Source organism: Phoenix dactylifera, chromosome 9 (assembly GCF_051530095.1).
Source record: "Phoenix dactylifera cultivar Ajwa chromosome 9, Ajwa_hap1_PhDact_Kaust_v1.1, whole genome shotgun sequence".
NCBI classification, from domain to species: domain Eukaryota; kingdom Viridiplantae; phylum Streptophyta; class Magnoliopsida; order Arecales; family Arecaceae; genus Phoenix; species Phoenix dactylifera.
The window spans coordinates 25,541,411-25,557,788 of NC_143198.1; the positions used below are offsets into that span (position 1 = coordinate 25,541,411).

The 16,378-nt window shown below is 38.1% G+C and overlaps 1 protein-coding gene and 2 long non-coding RNA genes across 3 annotated transcripts; 1 reads left to right on the top strand and 2 right to left on the bottom strand.

Moving 5' to 3' along the window:
* The first annotated feature begins 158 nt into the window (after positions 1-158).
* LOC103716860 (peroxisome biogenesis protein 3-2-like) lies at positions 159-8,365 on the top strand. The gene is made up of 7 exons (XM_008805040.5): positions 159-518; positions 629-790; positions 886-1,085; positions 1,332-1,462; positions 2,786-2,913; positions 3,330-3,560; positions 7,821-8,365. Exons 1-7 carry the CDS (start codon positions 505-507, stop codon positions 8,077-8,079), a joined length of 1,125 nt encoding a protein of 374 aa, XP_008803262.4. The 5' UTR covers positions 159-504; the 3' UTR covers positions 8,080-8,365.
* Positions 8,366-8,540: 175 nt separating this feature from the next.
* LOC149752911 (uncharacterized) lies at positions 8,541-8,867 on the bottom strand. Its single transcript, XR_016396510.1, has 2 exons — positions 8,761-8,867; positions 8,541-8,695 (listed from the first exon to the last, which is right to left on the bottom strand). It is a non-coding gene; the product is annotated as an uncharacterized LOC149752911 (long non-coding RNA).
* Positions 8,868-10,634: 1,767 nt separating this feature from the next.
* On the bottom strand, positions 10,635-12,973 carry LOC103716853 (uncharacterized). Its single transcript, XR_605610.6, has 2 exons — positions 11,461-12,973; positions 10,635-11,311 (listed from the first exon to the last, which is right to left on the bottom strand). It is a non-coding gene; the product is annotated as an uncharacterized LOC103716853 (long non-coding RNA).
* Positions 12,974-16,378: the final 3,405 nt, after the last annotated feature.

The following is a 16,378-nucleotide window of genomic DNA, read 5'->3' on the forward strand; positions in this document are numbered from 1 at the left end:
TTTGAATATCTCCGGTTCAGGCTACAGTTAAAAAGTGCTGCCGGGAACCGGCGGTGCGAGCGTGAACCCACGGAAAGTCGCTTCTTTTCGTTTCGGTCGGAATTCGGAAACCGGGCCCACAGCTTCTATCGCGTCGCCCCGTTGGTCGCCCCTCGGTTAGAGCCCTCTTTTTCGGATCAAGGGGTCGGCGTTTTGGAACGCGAAAGGAAAGTCCCCTGTTTCCCAAGCTTATCATTCTCGAACCCCAATTCTCTATCTGTCTCCTCGTCATCTGAAGCCGCCCAAAGCTTCGAATCGAGGAGAGAATCCCTCTTCCTCTCCTCCCTTCATTCCAAACTTGTTCTATCAACTAATCCTCTCTAAATCTTTTCTTTGGCATCGGGAGATTTCGATTCAATTCCAAAGCTTTGTGCTCCATGGATCCATTTTTTTGATTGGTTCTCAACCATGTTTACTGGAAGTTTGGATTTAGCTATGGTTTTCTTGATTTTTTGATAACAAGCGATGCTTTCTTTTAGGTGGTTCCTCTTTGCCCTTCTTCACAGATCTTTATCTATGGGGTTTCGATTAGCCACTGGGTCAGCTTTTCTGTTGTTGTTTTAACATATTTTATGGATCTTTGAAGCAGGGGTTTTTGGAGTAGGCATAGGAGGAAGGTATTTGCTGCTCTTGGAGTATTTGGGAGTGGGTATGTTATTTATAAGCTCTACGATGCTCATAGAAGAAGAATTTCTGATTTGGAGAAGCAGCTGGAAGGCGAGAGACAAGTTAATGAACTCATTAGGGCCCAGTATGGCTTCTTCTGTGCCAAAAATTCCATATTTTAATTGTTATTTTGGTATCCTTATCTCAAAATGCAATTTTTCTTCGCTTGTTTATTGGTAGATTGCAGAAGCATTTTGAGAGCATACAAAGAATTTCAGATACGACGACGCTGCCGTATGCTATGCACTATCTGCGGTCTCGGATATTGGAGGAATTGGACCTTTCGCATTTGACCGAGAAGCTAATGCAAGGGAAGGCACAATCCAACGCCATTACATCCAAAGAGAAGCTCGAGCTCTGGGAAAGGCTCAAAGTTCTGAGTATGTCATCATTGCTGTACTTGAATTTACTTTAGATTCTAGTTCCCTTTATGTTTTTTTTGAACTACAGTGAAGGTTAATTTTTCGTGCATCGACATGCAGCATTAGAGCTGGGATTTGATTTATTTGTTTTATTTGTATCTTTGGTGGCATTTTTGGTGATAAAATAGGATGCTGGTGCTTTTGTTGTTTGTAAAGCATGATCTTTCTTGCTGACTTTGTTTGTCATGAGTTTTGCCTTTACAGGTTTCACGAGAACAGCTTCGTCCTTGTGGTCAGTGACAATGCTTTGCTTATATGTTAGGGTTCAGGTCAACATCTTAGGGAGGCATCTCTACCTAGAAGTTTCTCGTGGTTCGGAAGGCTCTCAGCTACTGGTAAATATCTTCTCACCTTTTGCAAACTAGTTGCTTGTGCTGCTTTTAATATGCTTGTGTCATACTCCTATTCTTATACATGCATGTCTCTATACATGTGCATGCATTCTTCACATATGTATTCACTCATGCTCGCACATGAAGTAAGGAAAGACCCCTAAGTTTATTTTGTTGTTGTTGTTGTCATAGTTGTTAGTCATTATCATGTGCGAGTTGCATTAAATCTCATGGCCTCACCATATAAAAATCCTTTTCAATCTATGGTGCTTTCAATCCTTAATTGGGAGAGATATGATCTTATGTTCCAAACTTTCAATTTTTGTTGGACCATGAAATGTTTCCCTATACAAGCAAGCATGTCTCTTCATGGCACGGTTTTATTGTGATATATTAAAAATATTTGGTTGTTTTTAATTCTTTTGTTTAATGGTAGTTGGTGTTTCTTGGAAGGAGCAATGAATTAGTTCATTCAGCAAGCTTTGGCATTTCCATTTTTTTTTTTGGTGAATATTTTGAAGTTTTGGATGGTGGTTGTCATGTAAGCATTGGAATAATCCTACATTACCTATTCGAGCCTTCATGTAGTTTCTCACTCTTGTCCTTTTACTTGACTTTGTGGTTGTAATGCACATGGCAGGGAGCACACTGTATGGTGTGCGTGCGCACATGGTTTGTTGAGGCATGGTGTATGCGCACATGCATAAGTGTGCTATGCCCATGACGAGTTTAAGAAGACGTCATCCTTGAAACCCTCCATTTTGTCTTTTATTACCCCCCCCCCACCCAACCCAAAAAAAAAAAAAAAAATCTTAAAATTATTTTATCTTGTCCTTTTTATTGCTCTAAAATTGAAGGCCTCATCAAGTTAGTTTGAGGGCTCTTAAGGCTTCATGAAATGGCGATTCCTGTTCTTCAAAGGCATCCTTTTTATGCACTTTAGCTTTTTTTGCATTACTTATGGGTCTTTGTTGGTGGCCTTGAGACATTGGCAAGACACTAGGGTGGAGCTTCTTTGCAGTTGTACGTACCTTGCTCTAGTTAATTACTGACAGATGGTGGGCTACAGTTGATTCAAAATATCTTGTGGAAAATTTACAGCTATCAATTATAGTTGTCCTATAAATAATTATTGATTATGACATGCTCGATGACAAAAGTATATTTAAGCATAATTCTAAGTGAATTTTGCAATAGTAATCTAAAACTCTGCGCACAGGTAGTTCTTTACAGTTGGTCCAGTGGCGTAAATCTTTATTCTTGCATCCTTTAGACATCTAGTTAATTTTTGAATATTTGAGTCTCCTTTTTTTTGTTTAATTGCAGGATGAATCTGACTCATTTAGCAGGCACGGACAGCAAGACTTTCTAGCAACTGCTGATTATCTTTCTGCCCATGGCATCGATACATTGATTATGAACATGCAGAAAGCTGCTATGGAAGTTCTGAAAGAGTAAGGAGTTAATGCTGTTGACATCCTTTTTGCTTATGCATACATAATTTGTGATCTAAATATTACCTTGCCCTCAATATTTTTTTCTGCTTTTACTTAGGCTATTATACACACAGAGAGAACATCTTACCTATGAGTTCTTCTCTTTCCTCAATTTTAAAGAACTAAATATTTTTTTCCTAAATGCCCCAAAAATTTGGAATTTCATTGCACGTGCTTGCATATTCATACATGTATCTAATACTAGATTGGTATATTTGGTTTTTGGCATCTGACTGTGTTGAATAGCATAGTTTAGTAGCATACTTGATTTCCTATATTCTTCTTGATTTATATTTGTACAAAAAGTTGGCATTTTACTTTGCTGATGACAAATTTGATGCATTTGTTTTGTGGATTTTGATCACAATGTGCAGAAAGCAGCTCAGGGATCCTTTTAGCATGGTCCAACTGCGTAAAACAATAATACAGATACTGGAGTTGTTCATGAGCATCGGTGGACCTAATTGCTGGATAAGTTACTTGATACCTGAGAATGCAATTGCATACAGGCAACTGATGGTCACATCTACCAATGATTCCTCCAATCTTATGGATGTCGGCAAACTTGAGCAGCTAATGTCAGAGACACGGTCGGTGCTATCAAGGTATGCACAGTGTTTCATTCCTACAGCAAAAACTGATTCTCATATGGGTTACAACAGATATAGTCTGTCATCTGATTTTCTTCTGTAGAAGTAACCAAAGCCTATTGCAAACATACCTCCTGTTATAATGTGACATATGATGTAAGATATGCACCTCAATAGCCTCTCTATGTGATACATATCTCCCACCTTAATCTAAGTGTTACCTATGATCCTCAAGATGTTACAGCCTGCTGGATGAACCTTATCCCATGGTTTGAGGCAACATTAGCCTGAAGCCCTTTTTTTAAATAAAAAAATTTCAAAAAATAAAAAGGATGCAAACCTCGTTGAACATTTCCTAGGTAGACATATCCTGAACAGTCAACATTAGGGAATGAAGACAACGATGATGAAAAAACAGTAGATACACTGATAAAATACAGCATGAGAAGCTCCATAGCCAGCTAACCAATCAGCAACTTGATTGGGGTTGCTTAGAAAAGCTGTACTCTCCACCATTAACCAGATATCAGGCAGCAAGGGATTGTAGATGATAATGCCTTCCTCTCCCCATTAGTGCAGTCAATAATGGTTTTAAAATCTCCTTCAGGCCTCATCATTTTAGCTTTGCATAAAGTAGCAGAAAGGAGCAAGCCTATCCATTTTATTTTGGATTAGCCTTTTTTACTTGGGCTGGTCATTGATCCAGGTATGGTTATGGCTACTTCTACTGCATGCGTCGCTAGCCTGTTAGAATGTATGTGATCCTTCTGTACATGCAACATGTGAGGAAAATGAACCTTTTCCTAGCAGCGTTCCCTTGAGCTTGAGTGATGGTGATTCGAAACTATCTGAGCCTCAGATCATGGACCATGCAAGTCTTTCAAAAATAAACAGAATCATTGTTCTAACATTACAAAAGATAAAGGTAATCATTCAATGTAATCCTAGGACTTAAGAAGCTAATTGAAGTTAAATAAGAACTTTTGAAATTGGTAGTGGAATAGAATTTTGGAGAGGGCACCTGGTAACATGTTTTTGGAGGCTTTAATTTCAATTCTTAGTTGAAGTTGGTGAAAATTCATACTTTGTGCTAAAAAAGTGGCATGATTCCTCCATTTGTGCCAAAAATTCTGTTCGTGGCTGATTGTTGGTTTCTACCAATTGCTTCTACATATAAAGATACATATAACCTGATATATACGAACCTCAGCCTACCATTGCTTATGCAAGGGGTAAGCTGAGGCATTTAATTTGTACATTCTCAAAACTTTTGTCACACGTAACATTACAATGGAACCATAATACAACCATCTTTGACACTAGGTGGATGGTGTGAGGTGTGAGGTGTGGACCATCCATCCTTAATAGTAGAAGCATCACCAGTATAGTGTAAGGGCCTTCTAGCTAGCTTGGGGTTGATTTGCATAAACATCCAAGTCCATGCCACATTGCATGTGTAATCGATGCATTGGCATTGACACTAGGGTGGACTATCCATCCTTAATAGCAGAAACAACACCAGTATAGTGTAAGGGCCTCCTAGCTAGCTTGGGGTTGATTTGCATAACCATCCAAGGCTATGCCAGCATGCGTAATTGATGCATCAGCATTGTAAATTACAATCTCTTGCTACAGATACATTGGAGAAAACAATTAGAAGTCAGGTTGGTATTTTCATGTACCAATATTAGTCATATGATGCTTAGGAGACAGTGACAATATATGTAGTTCAGAGTGTTGCTGCATACATTATTTAATCGTAGAATAATGTATAATAATACGGCCTCATTGACATGCTCAGGTGTTACAGGAATAAAAATGTATTTTAGGTATTTTTTTCTAAATTCTGTAAATCTAGATTTTTTATAAGTTGATTTTGAATCTTAGAAGCTAGGATTTGGCTCTCAGTGTATCCAGCATGTCCCATCAGTATTGTAAGTTCCAATTGGAGAACAGTACCTAGGATGCATTTGGGACGCCAATTCTCTCATGGGCCAGGATGTCCCGGTTGTCTCGATTGGTACTAGCCAAGGTGGTTGTATCCCTAACACTTGGGATGGCTTGGTGTCCTTGGACAAAATTTCTTTTTAATTTTTTTCTCTTTATTCATGTTGTTAATGGTCATTTTGGTCTGTCCCAATACCATACTGACCTAAGATCAAACCGAGAGTGGTATTAGTACCAAGAATTTGTTCCGTGCTTACAGGTCTCTAGATTAGTAATGTATGACCTAAGTTGGAGTTCAAAGTCACATCTATTTAAAGACGCAATAATAGTTGCAGGCTTCAAGTTGATTTGGAGTTTTCCCATTCAAAAGAAGTCAAGGACTGCAAAAGTAGGTGGGAATCCTTTTAGTACTAGAAAAATTGTATTAGACTTATCTCTGTGTCCTTTCATGTGTATGAATGTAGGATGACAACTTTACATCATTTTATATTTTAATTTTGATTTAATATTTATATAACTTCTGTGGTGGATTACACATCTCTTCTCTCTTATACCTCATCATTAGATTTTTTTTTCTTATTATCTTTACTTTATCATGTATGTATTTCAGAGCTCGTCACATCTTATATATTATACTTGCCTAATTGTTTTGAGTCAAGTTGGTAGAAAAGTCAACGTTTTTCAATACATTTATGTGAACTATCACGTACATGTGGATCTTGGATGTGCAATACAGGCTGGTAATCACCAATACTTACATGGAACAAGTTCTGCTTATCTTAGTTATTTAATTGAAAAATGGGAAATATATTCCAGTTGATATATTATACTTGCTTCTTGCTAGCATAAGTTTTATCAAAGCCATTACCATCTGGTGGAGATCCCAAAGATTTTAGTTCAGAGAACCATATGCAAGGTTCTAATTTTCCTCAGGACATGGTGAATTGCCTGCTTCATCTATCTTTTCACTCATGTTGTTGAAGTTGTGATGAAAATATAGAGTTGAGAGTGCTATACATCCTCCCATGCTGGATTGATTGTTTGTATTGGCGACACTCATGATAATCTTCTAGTTTGGAGTTGCTCTCCTGACCTGGTACACAACATGCTTAAAAGATGAACACTAAGATGACATCTTGTCTAGCAACTGTTGCACCAGCAACAAGCCTTAATGCACAGCATAGGAAATAGAAAAACTTACATAGCATCTGCAATTTTGTCATATATACATATATATATATATGTGTGTGTGTGTTTGTGTGTGTGTGTATATATTATGTATGTGTAGGCCTCCACCTGTAATTTCTTGTATACAAGATGAATGTACTGAAGTTGCGTAATCACTGTACTTCAAGTTTGATGATGATGGCCTATTATTTTGTCCAAAAAGAAGTTTTAGTCTTGTACAGATTAGTGTTTACAAGTCACAATGAAGAGTCCATACATGACCGTGCGCATTTAGTGTAAAGCTCTTATTGTGACTTAGAGTCTTGTAGGAGATTATGCAGGATCACTGTTATTGGTTCTCATTGTTGACCCTGTGGAAAAAACTTAACCTTATGGTGGAGAGAGCACCAACCATATTTCTCGTCATTATGGAATTATTGAAAGCAGTTAGATGTAAACTTTTGGTGCCTGACAAATTATCTGCCTTCTAAGGAGCGAGCAGGTTGCAACTCCAGATTCAGCTGACGTGGGCATAGTGCTACCTTTGGCAGCACTATATTGGGTCTGCCACTTTCCTCTCATGGAAATAATTTGTGGCACTTCAAAAGATGCCCTGCATAGCTTCTGGCCTATGAGGATTGGAATCTTTGTAGAAGGGAGGTGGAACGTATCTGACTATCCTACATATTCTGTTCCCTTCACATTGCTGGGTTCTACAATTTATTTCAGAAAATACTTGAGAGTTCTGAAATGAAGAGAGCTCTGCTCTTCTCTATGGGATATACTTTTCTTTTGAGTTTAAAAACAAGGCCAGCTGTCGGTTGCAAGTAGTAAACATCAGTACCTTAACTATGTGCATTTGAGTTTATACATGATGGTTATTGGCAAAATGTGCGTCATAGACTAGCACCATGCTGGGTACACTGTTTCTGCTAGGGACAAGGAAACACAACTTGAATGTCAAAAGGATAGATCTTATGAGTCATAAATCTTCTTTTTAAGTATTTATCAGACTGAAACAGACTATTGTGAAGCATTGGTCATATCTGGTAAAAATTCTTTATGTTCTCTTTAAGTTTTTAGCTTATTAAACTCTTGAACTTATGTTTATCTTAATAAAATAGCCCTGTCAATTCTTATGTCAGCAATATTTGTTTGTAGCCCTGATTTTGGAAATATTGTGGAGATATCATTGAAGAAGGTGGTCGACATGCTAGTCGACGATATCAGCATGCAGCTTGCAGGGATGAGTCCACCCTCAGGAGTTCCCTTGGCTAAGCTCTTGCCGCGAGTCACACAACTATGCCTGCCACTGCTCGAGGAACCCAGCAGCAACAAGTTCGTTCAGACCATCCGAGGCTTGCCGGATGTTGAACTGTTTTACACCCTTCTGTATGCAAACATGTGCATACAATCTTGAGTTATTCCAGAAGAAATATGACCAATTTATGCATTGCCATCCATACAATACTGGAACATCATTTACAGAGCTTGGTTTTTAGCGTGGGGTGGTGGATACCCCAAGAGAAATATAAAGGTAGCGGGGAGGTTGATCAGAAGCTTGTGTATGTTAAGCTTTGTAATACCTTATTCTTTTAGCTGTGGCTTCCATCATTACTTAGATTTTACTTGTACCACTACCATTATTAAGTCTGTCTCTGAATGCTTTCTAGTTTACATGCATGAATGCATTCTAGATTCCGAAATCTGTGTCTAAATTGTTCACCCACCAGTAAGCGGAAGACTCCTCCAAAATGACCCTGGTTTTGTTTGAAGAGGATCTCAGCCCATGCTTAACATGCAACTTTGTTGTGGTTCATGCAATTTTGGTTCCTGTTTTGTCCTTGCTCGGGCTCCTTCCTTCTTCTTCTTCTTCTTTCCTTTTTGGTACAACAGCAGCTTCTTTCCTTTTTGGTACAACAGCAGCTCACTCGACGAACGTAGATCCATCCAACAAAATTAAAGAAAAAATATATAGTATAAAGGATCAGGTGCAGACACGTAGTCTTTTCAGATGAAACATTCAGAGTTGTGAGCTGCAAAGGAGGCAACCTAGTTAGTAGCATTATTCGTTTTATGGCCCAATAAGATTCACACTCACCCAAGAGTCATCAGATATCGTGGAGCAATGGTCTACTGCCAGCATCGTGTCTTCGATTCTGTACCCATTCGATCATCATGGCTGAGTTTTCGTCTTTCTTGAGGAGGACTCAGTTTGTATCCAGCACAAATCTTTGTATAGATGATGCTCTTCCATATGGCTTTGAGCTTGACACTCATGATAGACGTGCCGAAGGCTTCTTCCCTCTTTCACCCACTGCCTCAAAGTTCTTTAGACCTGTGACTCTTAAAGGTTACTTTGTATGCTGAGTTGAAAGTAATATTCTATACATTGTTTTATTCAAATATTATATGAATGTTAGGTGATGATGCATTTATTCAAGCCAGTAAAGTTCTTATTAAGTGCAGGATGAGAGTGTACAAGGCCTCAATTTTGAGTCTTAGCCCGACCAGATGAGTCCTGCCAAGGCTGCCCAAGAACCGAACCTGGCGGATCAGGCAAGGTGGCACAGGACTAATCCGTCCAGACCTAATCAAAAGCAATCTACCATAAAAAAAATGTTCAAATCCTTCCAATCAAATGATAGAAAAGAAAATATTTCATCCAGCACGGATGACATCGATATCCATAATCAAAAATTCATTTAATAATAGCCTTTTAAAAATAATAATCGAACTACTCACAGAAATTTAAGATCACCATGCATGGTCAACGTGCATGAAAAGACGCTGCGGTTCGAGGCACAGTTCGCTCACAGGAAAGTCGTCATTATCTATCGTTTTGCAGATCCGAACTTGAATTCCCTCATCAGATATAATTCTTATTTATCTTTTTTTTTTTATACCGTTAGTCGGATAGTGGATTTTATGCCAGACACGAGAAGCACAAACAATAAAGCAAAGAAAGAAAAGAAAGAAAAGATGCCTCCCTGGAGAACCTTTTGGTCTTCTCAGTGCGGCCTTCCCATGGGAGTGATGATGACGATGGTGGTCCCATGTGATCCATAATTAGCGAGGTGCAAAGTATTTGGGAACACTCCTCCTTAGCACATGGTATGTCCTTTTCATGTCTCCATAATTCAAGGAATTCTTTATCTCCAAACGAAAAGATTAAAAGGTTTGTACACTCTAAATGTGTACTCTTAGAAACAAAATTAAATAAATCAAACATTATTTTTATATAAATATTGTATTGAAAGTAATAAATTTATAATACAAATTGCAGTTAAGAGTTTTTTTTCTAAAAATAAAAATATCATGCCAAATATGTACAAATACAGCCAAAAAAATCAAAAAACAAAGCATCTTCTCGAAAAGCATTAGACAACTTCATCTCACCCACCCTCCAAATAGTTAGCACACAAAAAAAAAGCCACCCAATCAATAGCTCCATTAATCTCATGATATACATACTTCGCTTGAATATCCCCATCAATCTCATGATATACCTATAAAGTTTAAACAAACATTTTAGCTTACAGCCTGCCTGTGTATGCCAAGAATCGGAGAGTTTTTTTTTTTAATTCACATTGTTCATGGATTTGCGATCTATGTCATGCTACATAACACCATCTATAGGTGGGACGGTTCACAAGAGATTAGACGAAAGCAGGCACCAATGCAATTTGTGGGAGCTGTGGGCCGAGAATCGGGCTTAGGGAATTGGAGACAAAGCAAAGTCTAATAAGAACAAAACATAATAAAATAAATAGAGATTTGGGCCGAGGCCCTGCCCATAATCAGTTCTAATACCAGCCCGTCTCCAAAGATTTCGTGCTGAAATTAGTTACAAGGCCTACAGAATGGTTCACCCTGGCATGGAAATGCTTCTAAATTAGTAACGAATCAAACTGCAAATTAGTACAAAATAACCATCCTAGAGAAAAGTGAGGCACTTGGAAGCTCCGAATCAAATATCAGTATATAGCACTTGCAGAGTTATATAAATAGGTTTAGAGTCCAACATCTTCTCCCAACTAAACGCATACAGATTAATGGGATGAAAAAACATCCAAAAAAAAAAAATCTACAATTGCTGAACTGATATAAATACAAAACGGATAATAAAAAAAATACAAATTCTAAATAAAATTACAGATAGAATGATACAGATATGATGGTTATCTATCCATAATCCACATTCATTTTTCTTTAACAAAGTATAAAACACCAATTTAAAAAAATAGATACGATCCGGTTTGCTTTCCACCACACTCCCCACCTTGGTAAATAGACAAGACATTTGGTTGCTATTTTAATTCTTTCGTTCATATCCACTAATTCCAAGGAGATGACTTCATTTGCGCCCTCAGGAGAGGATCTCTAACGCTAAACAACGTACTGGCCACCCTAATCAAGGTGCTCTCAATCCCAGGTTACCTGGTACCAAGTTAACAAACAAATCAAGGATTACAGCCAAGCGTCTCTTCCCTTGACATGACATCACACTACAAGGCTGCAAAGCTAGCTACTACTGCTCTAATAATAGCTTTTGATGGGAGGCAAGAATCTAGTCCCCATTCTTCTAAATCCTCCTCGTTCATCCTGTTTTACCAAGAGTTGGAAATGTCCCTAAAAACCAATTTATAGCGCTGTCGCGTCGGAGCATCAGATTAGTTGAGAGCACACAAACAAGAGGAAAAACAAGAAGTCAGACACTCGGAGTTGTCATGAAGCTGGACTTGGTTGTTTAATATATATTCCAAACAAACACATAAAAGCACTGGAACAAAAGGCTTACATCCCATCACGGACGCACAAAACTAATCGGCATAAAAGATGAGAAGATAGGCGGGGAAAATCCAATTTATTCTGATCGAGTTTTACTGGTACAAACTTGAGAACGCCCGGGCCGGTGATACATACCATACTCGCATTCCTCTCCGTACTAGGTGACGATACCACCTGCACAAGGGGCTTAATAAGGCCAAAGAAGGAAAAAGTGGAAGAAAAATGAGATAATAAAATAACTGAAGGGTTTTCGCTAATGATTCTTCCTGGAGCTTTACCATCTTTGCACCTTATTGCAATTTTATACATGGGGTGTTCTTCTTCTATCTTGCAGCAGATCTAGGAGGAAAGAAGACGTGCCTACCATATAATTCTTCAGTCTTGAAGGAGGACAAGAAAATATAGCAAACTCGGATATAAATAAATATATAAAAGAATTACATTGCATCAGAAAAAACAAGTCCTGCGATAACAACCAAGAAAAATCTAACAGGCATGAAAACCACCACCCGTATAACCAAATAACCAAAAATGGACACCATGAATCACTGCACATAGGATCACAGCGAGAACAGTAACCATTAGTGGTGAGGGATAGCAGGCAAGAGATCCCCAACTACCGACCGAGCAAATATATAAAGACTTCGATGAAAATCTAATATCGGATCTACTCCTTTATAACAGAATAAGGAAATAAATCTTAATATGTTGTCCCTCAAGGGGTAAATCGACATCTCCTGGTCCCCCTCCGTCCACCCCCAACTTTCTTCGTCCGACAAAGGAGGAGGAGGGGGGGAGAGAAAGAGAAGGGAAGGGAGCACAGGGTGAAGGTGTAGAGCTCCCTTCAATCCAAACAAGGAACGGGCAGGGCTAATGCAGCTCCTGGGTTATGCAAACCACAAGCCTATCCCAAATAATCAATCTCTCTCCATCTCTGATCTTAAATTCCAGCGATAATATAATAGACATTTGCAGAAAGATATTCATGGAATAGGACAGTGGAATCCATAAACCGGCAGCTCTATCTACCCCTCCAAGGCCCTTCTTTGGACTTGAAGGAGCTCCACCCCCAAACCCTTCAAACCACCACCCATGTCAAGCGAAATCGTATAAGAAGAGACAGCTTGATAGACGAAAAAAAGAACCAGAAAAAGCAACTGTTGCACCATTCCACGGAAACCACTTACTCAAGAATCCCCAGACTCCATAAAACCACACTTTAGCCCCCATAGACTAGATTCTAAATGTCAAGAAGTTGCCAGCTTTTTTAAATTCTTACAACTCTTCAACCGGAAGAGACAGAGATAGAGAGGGAGAGAGACGAAGAGAAAGAGAGCTCTAAACACACGAGACCTCGTCGAAACCTATACCCAGAAGCTATCAAGAGACGCAGCTGGGCAGAGTGCAGCAGCGGCGAGCTGGAAGGAGTTGAAGGCTTGGTTTTATGAGGAAGGTGAGAAGGGTAGGGTGGGGGGTCGGCAAGGGCTCGTTCATGCCCTCTATCCTTATTTAATGACTGGCTCAAATCTTGAAGAGCCTTCAGAAGCGGATTGAATAGATGCCTCTCTGACCTCTTCACATGTCTTGGTGGCTTCCCACCACCTGCCCCTCTCTTCTGTTCCATCTGTCTATCAATCACTGTAGCTGCCCAAAAGAAAACAAAGTAGATAAAATATCTGTGGACAGAAGTAGATGGTATTTTCACACGCAGACTAGGGTTTTTTTTCTTCTTCTTGATAACAGTAGCCTATGGGTTTATTTTGAAACGATTATTCTGTGAGTTCATCTGTTGGTTTACACTACCCCCTTACACAAGGCATAACTATTCTTTGACGTAATAGTTGGGCAGGTTTCTTAGTTTAGAATAATTGTAATATTTAATGCACGCTAGGAACTCACATATCTAAAGCTGCTACAAGAAGTATCTCATCTTTCCTTTTTTTTTGGATCCTAGTTTTTATGATAATTTAACTTATTTACACTAAAAATACTGTAATACATTATTGGTGAAGATGTCACCAACTTACTTGTAGTCAGACAATGTGCTTAGACTTTTTCGTTTTTGTTAGAATCACGATATATTTAGACTGTGATTGAAAGAAAACATTTCCGGTCGAGCTTTTGGTGTCCTTAGCGATGGTTCTTCAAGAAGTAATTTATTTTCCTGGTGGATACCCAGGCATAATGATGACACATTAGGCCATTTTTTTCCACCTATGATATTGTCGTATGCTCGACTAAGAAACTATAATTCAAGGACGAATGCTTGGGTGTCAAGGAAAGAGCCAACGATCGAGAGAATCCGTGGTCGTTTTTTCAAGAAAAAAACTATGAGTCGTGCCTTCATCTCAAGAAAGAGATTGCATAATGTATACTTTTCCTAGGAGAAAGATTGCATAATGTATACTTTTCCTGGGAGAAAGATTGCTTAATGTCGCATCAACCATCATCTCATTTGGAAAGTTCCTTTCCTACTGAACTGCAAGCTATTTTATACTATGTCATCATCGTAAATTACTCGTGGTGGAACTTGATATTCTCAAATAAAGGAATTTACCGTGTTCAAATAAAGGCATCTTTGTCTTAGTTGGCCTATAAGATTCTACAAACCTATAGAGGCTATACGTATATACATGAATACCTGATTTTGGATTTTTATTTCCAAAAGAACTTCCTATAAGTCTTCTTAGTTGCCTTGGAAGTTACTTTGTTCAATGCAAGAGTTTAAAATGATTGCAGGTCCTCTACCTGATGATGAGCAAACAAATAGCTCCTCAACTTTTTAAATCCAAAGGAAGATGCTAACAATCCTCCAATCTAATCTAGCATTATGCATATTTTCACATCCTAACTCTGAATTGCATTATTATCATCAAATATTTTACATATTTATCATCAAAGTTATTTATAAATTGTTTCCATCCAAGGTATGTTACTAAATTGTCTGTTTTTGCGTATTCAATATACTGCATCTTTATTAAAGCCAGTACTGGCTGCAATCTTACCACTAGGCTCCAACAAAAGCAATTCTCATATGAATTCCATACTTCTCCGTTGCACATATCTCATATCAATAATCATGTTATTTTCAAAGATATTATTTTTTATTACCTTTTTATGCTTTTGTATTCTAAAGTCTCATGCTTCAGACTTTAATCATAAAGTCTCGTGCTCAAGTATTTAATCATACTCTTCCTAGCATAAAATTAATCTAGTCTTATAATCTTCTTGACTAAAAAATTTATGATTTCATAATTCAATATTTTTCCCCTCTCTATTCTTTACTTATTGAAGCTTCCTTCTCGGCGTTACTTTCCCCTCACACCAAAAAAATACAATTGCTAGCAGATGGCTATCTTTAACTTCATGTTCATAATCCATACTCTTTAGATTAAATCTGTAATGAATATTTTGAATATATTAAATTTACATTTTTTTCAAACTGCCAACAAATATCTGAATTCTAATATTTTTTAGGCACGATTGAATCATCTGTGGGGCCCTTTACTGACTCGTAAGTAATTAGATAAGCTCTTGTAGCCCAAGTCTTCTCTCTGGGTCGGTTTCATTTCTCTTAAGAGAAATCTCATAAGCAATCTGCTAGTACTCTTTTAAAAATAAGTGATCGTAGAAAGAAAATTACTTCGTATTGGATACAGTATAGATCACAAAAATACCATAATTTTTAAATAAAAAAATGATGCCCTCTTGAAGGTCGGGTCCCAAGCGAGGAAAAATTTAGAAGCGTGTTATAAGTGGAAATGATGGCGACAGGACGGAGACAGAAGAAAAAAAGGAAAGTAACAATTTTTTATTTGTTAATTCGCATTTAATTCTAAAAGCGATTGCCGTCCAATTGGCATGTCGAGGAAAATTCTCTCCACCAAACGACTGCTTAGAAATTATTATGCGGGATCAGATCTACCGTCCAAACTTCATACGTGACGCCTGCGATGGTCGCAAGAGTTGGTATTCTTACAGAAATGTTTATGCGGCTGTCCGCTCGCGGTCTCTTCGTCTTTCGCGGTGACGTCCGCGGATACGCATCTTTAGGACGGATCCGACGCTAGATCCTCTCACCGTCAGTTGAGTGGTCAACGAAGGGCTCGGCCAGCTCGTCGGGTACCGTGCGATCCATCAGGTGGGACCGGTCGGCTTTGGACGGACCGACAACAAGTACGCTTGATCGGACGGCCCATTTGGTGGTCCTCGTTACGAGCCGTCGGATTGGATCAGGATATCTAGATTAGATACGGTTTTCCGAAGAAGAGCAGCCGGTATTTGTCTGCTCTTGATCTGCTGGGCCCACCTTCATTTTTTTTTACCGTGAGCTGAGGAATTTTTTTTCCCCAATGTACAACGACCAAAATTACAGCATTCCCTGCATTCATAAATATCTGTTATTTTTTCGACTCTAAAATAAATATTTTTTTTATAAAATTTGAATTGACTGGCTTTAAAACAATTTTTAAATATTTATAAATACAAAAAGTCCAGCCTACAATTTTATAATTTTATTTATTTATTGGGCCGATTCAACTCATAAATTTAATAAAATTTTCAGTCTAATTATTTAAATATTTTTTTATTTTTTTATCTTAACTTGCATGCTAATCTCAGAACATAAAGCATAAACTAGCCGGCATTCTTAAATTATCTGCTAGATAGATTTGGACATGCTCATAGTACACCTTAAAACTAGTATTTGAAGGCGGGCCGAGCTTAGTAGCTACGGAGGGCACGCAAGCATTACGTCAAGATAACTTAATTAGCCTCTCTATTTTCTTAAAAAGAAATATCGCTATATGATAATATATTTCATAATTTTTTGTGATAATTAAAATTATTTCTGAATATTTATGGATATAGGGGTAGCCCAGTCTACAATTCTATAATTTTACTTATTTATTGTATAGACTCAACTCATA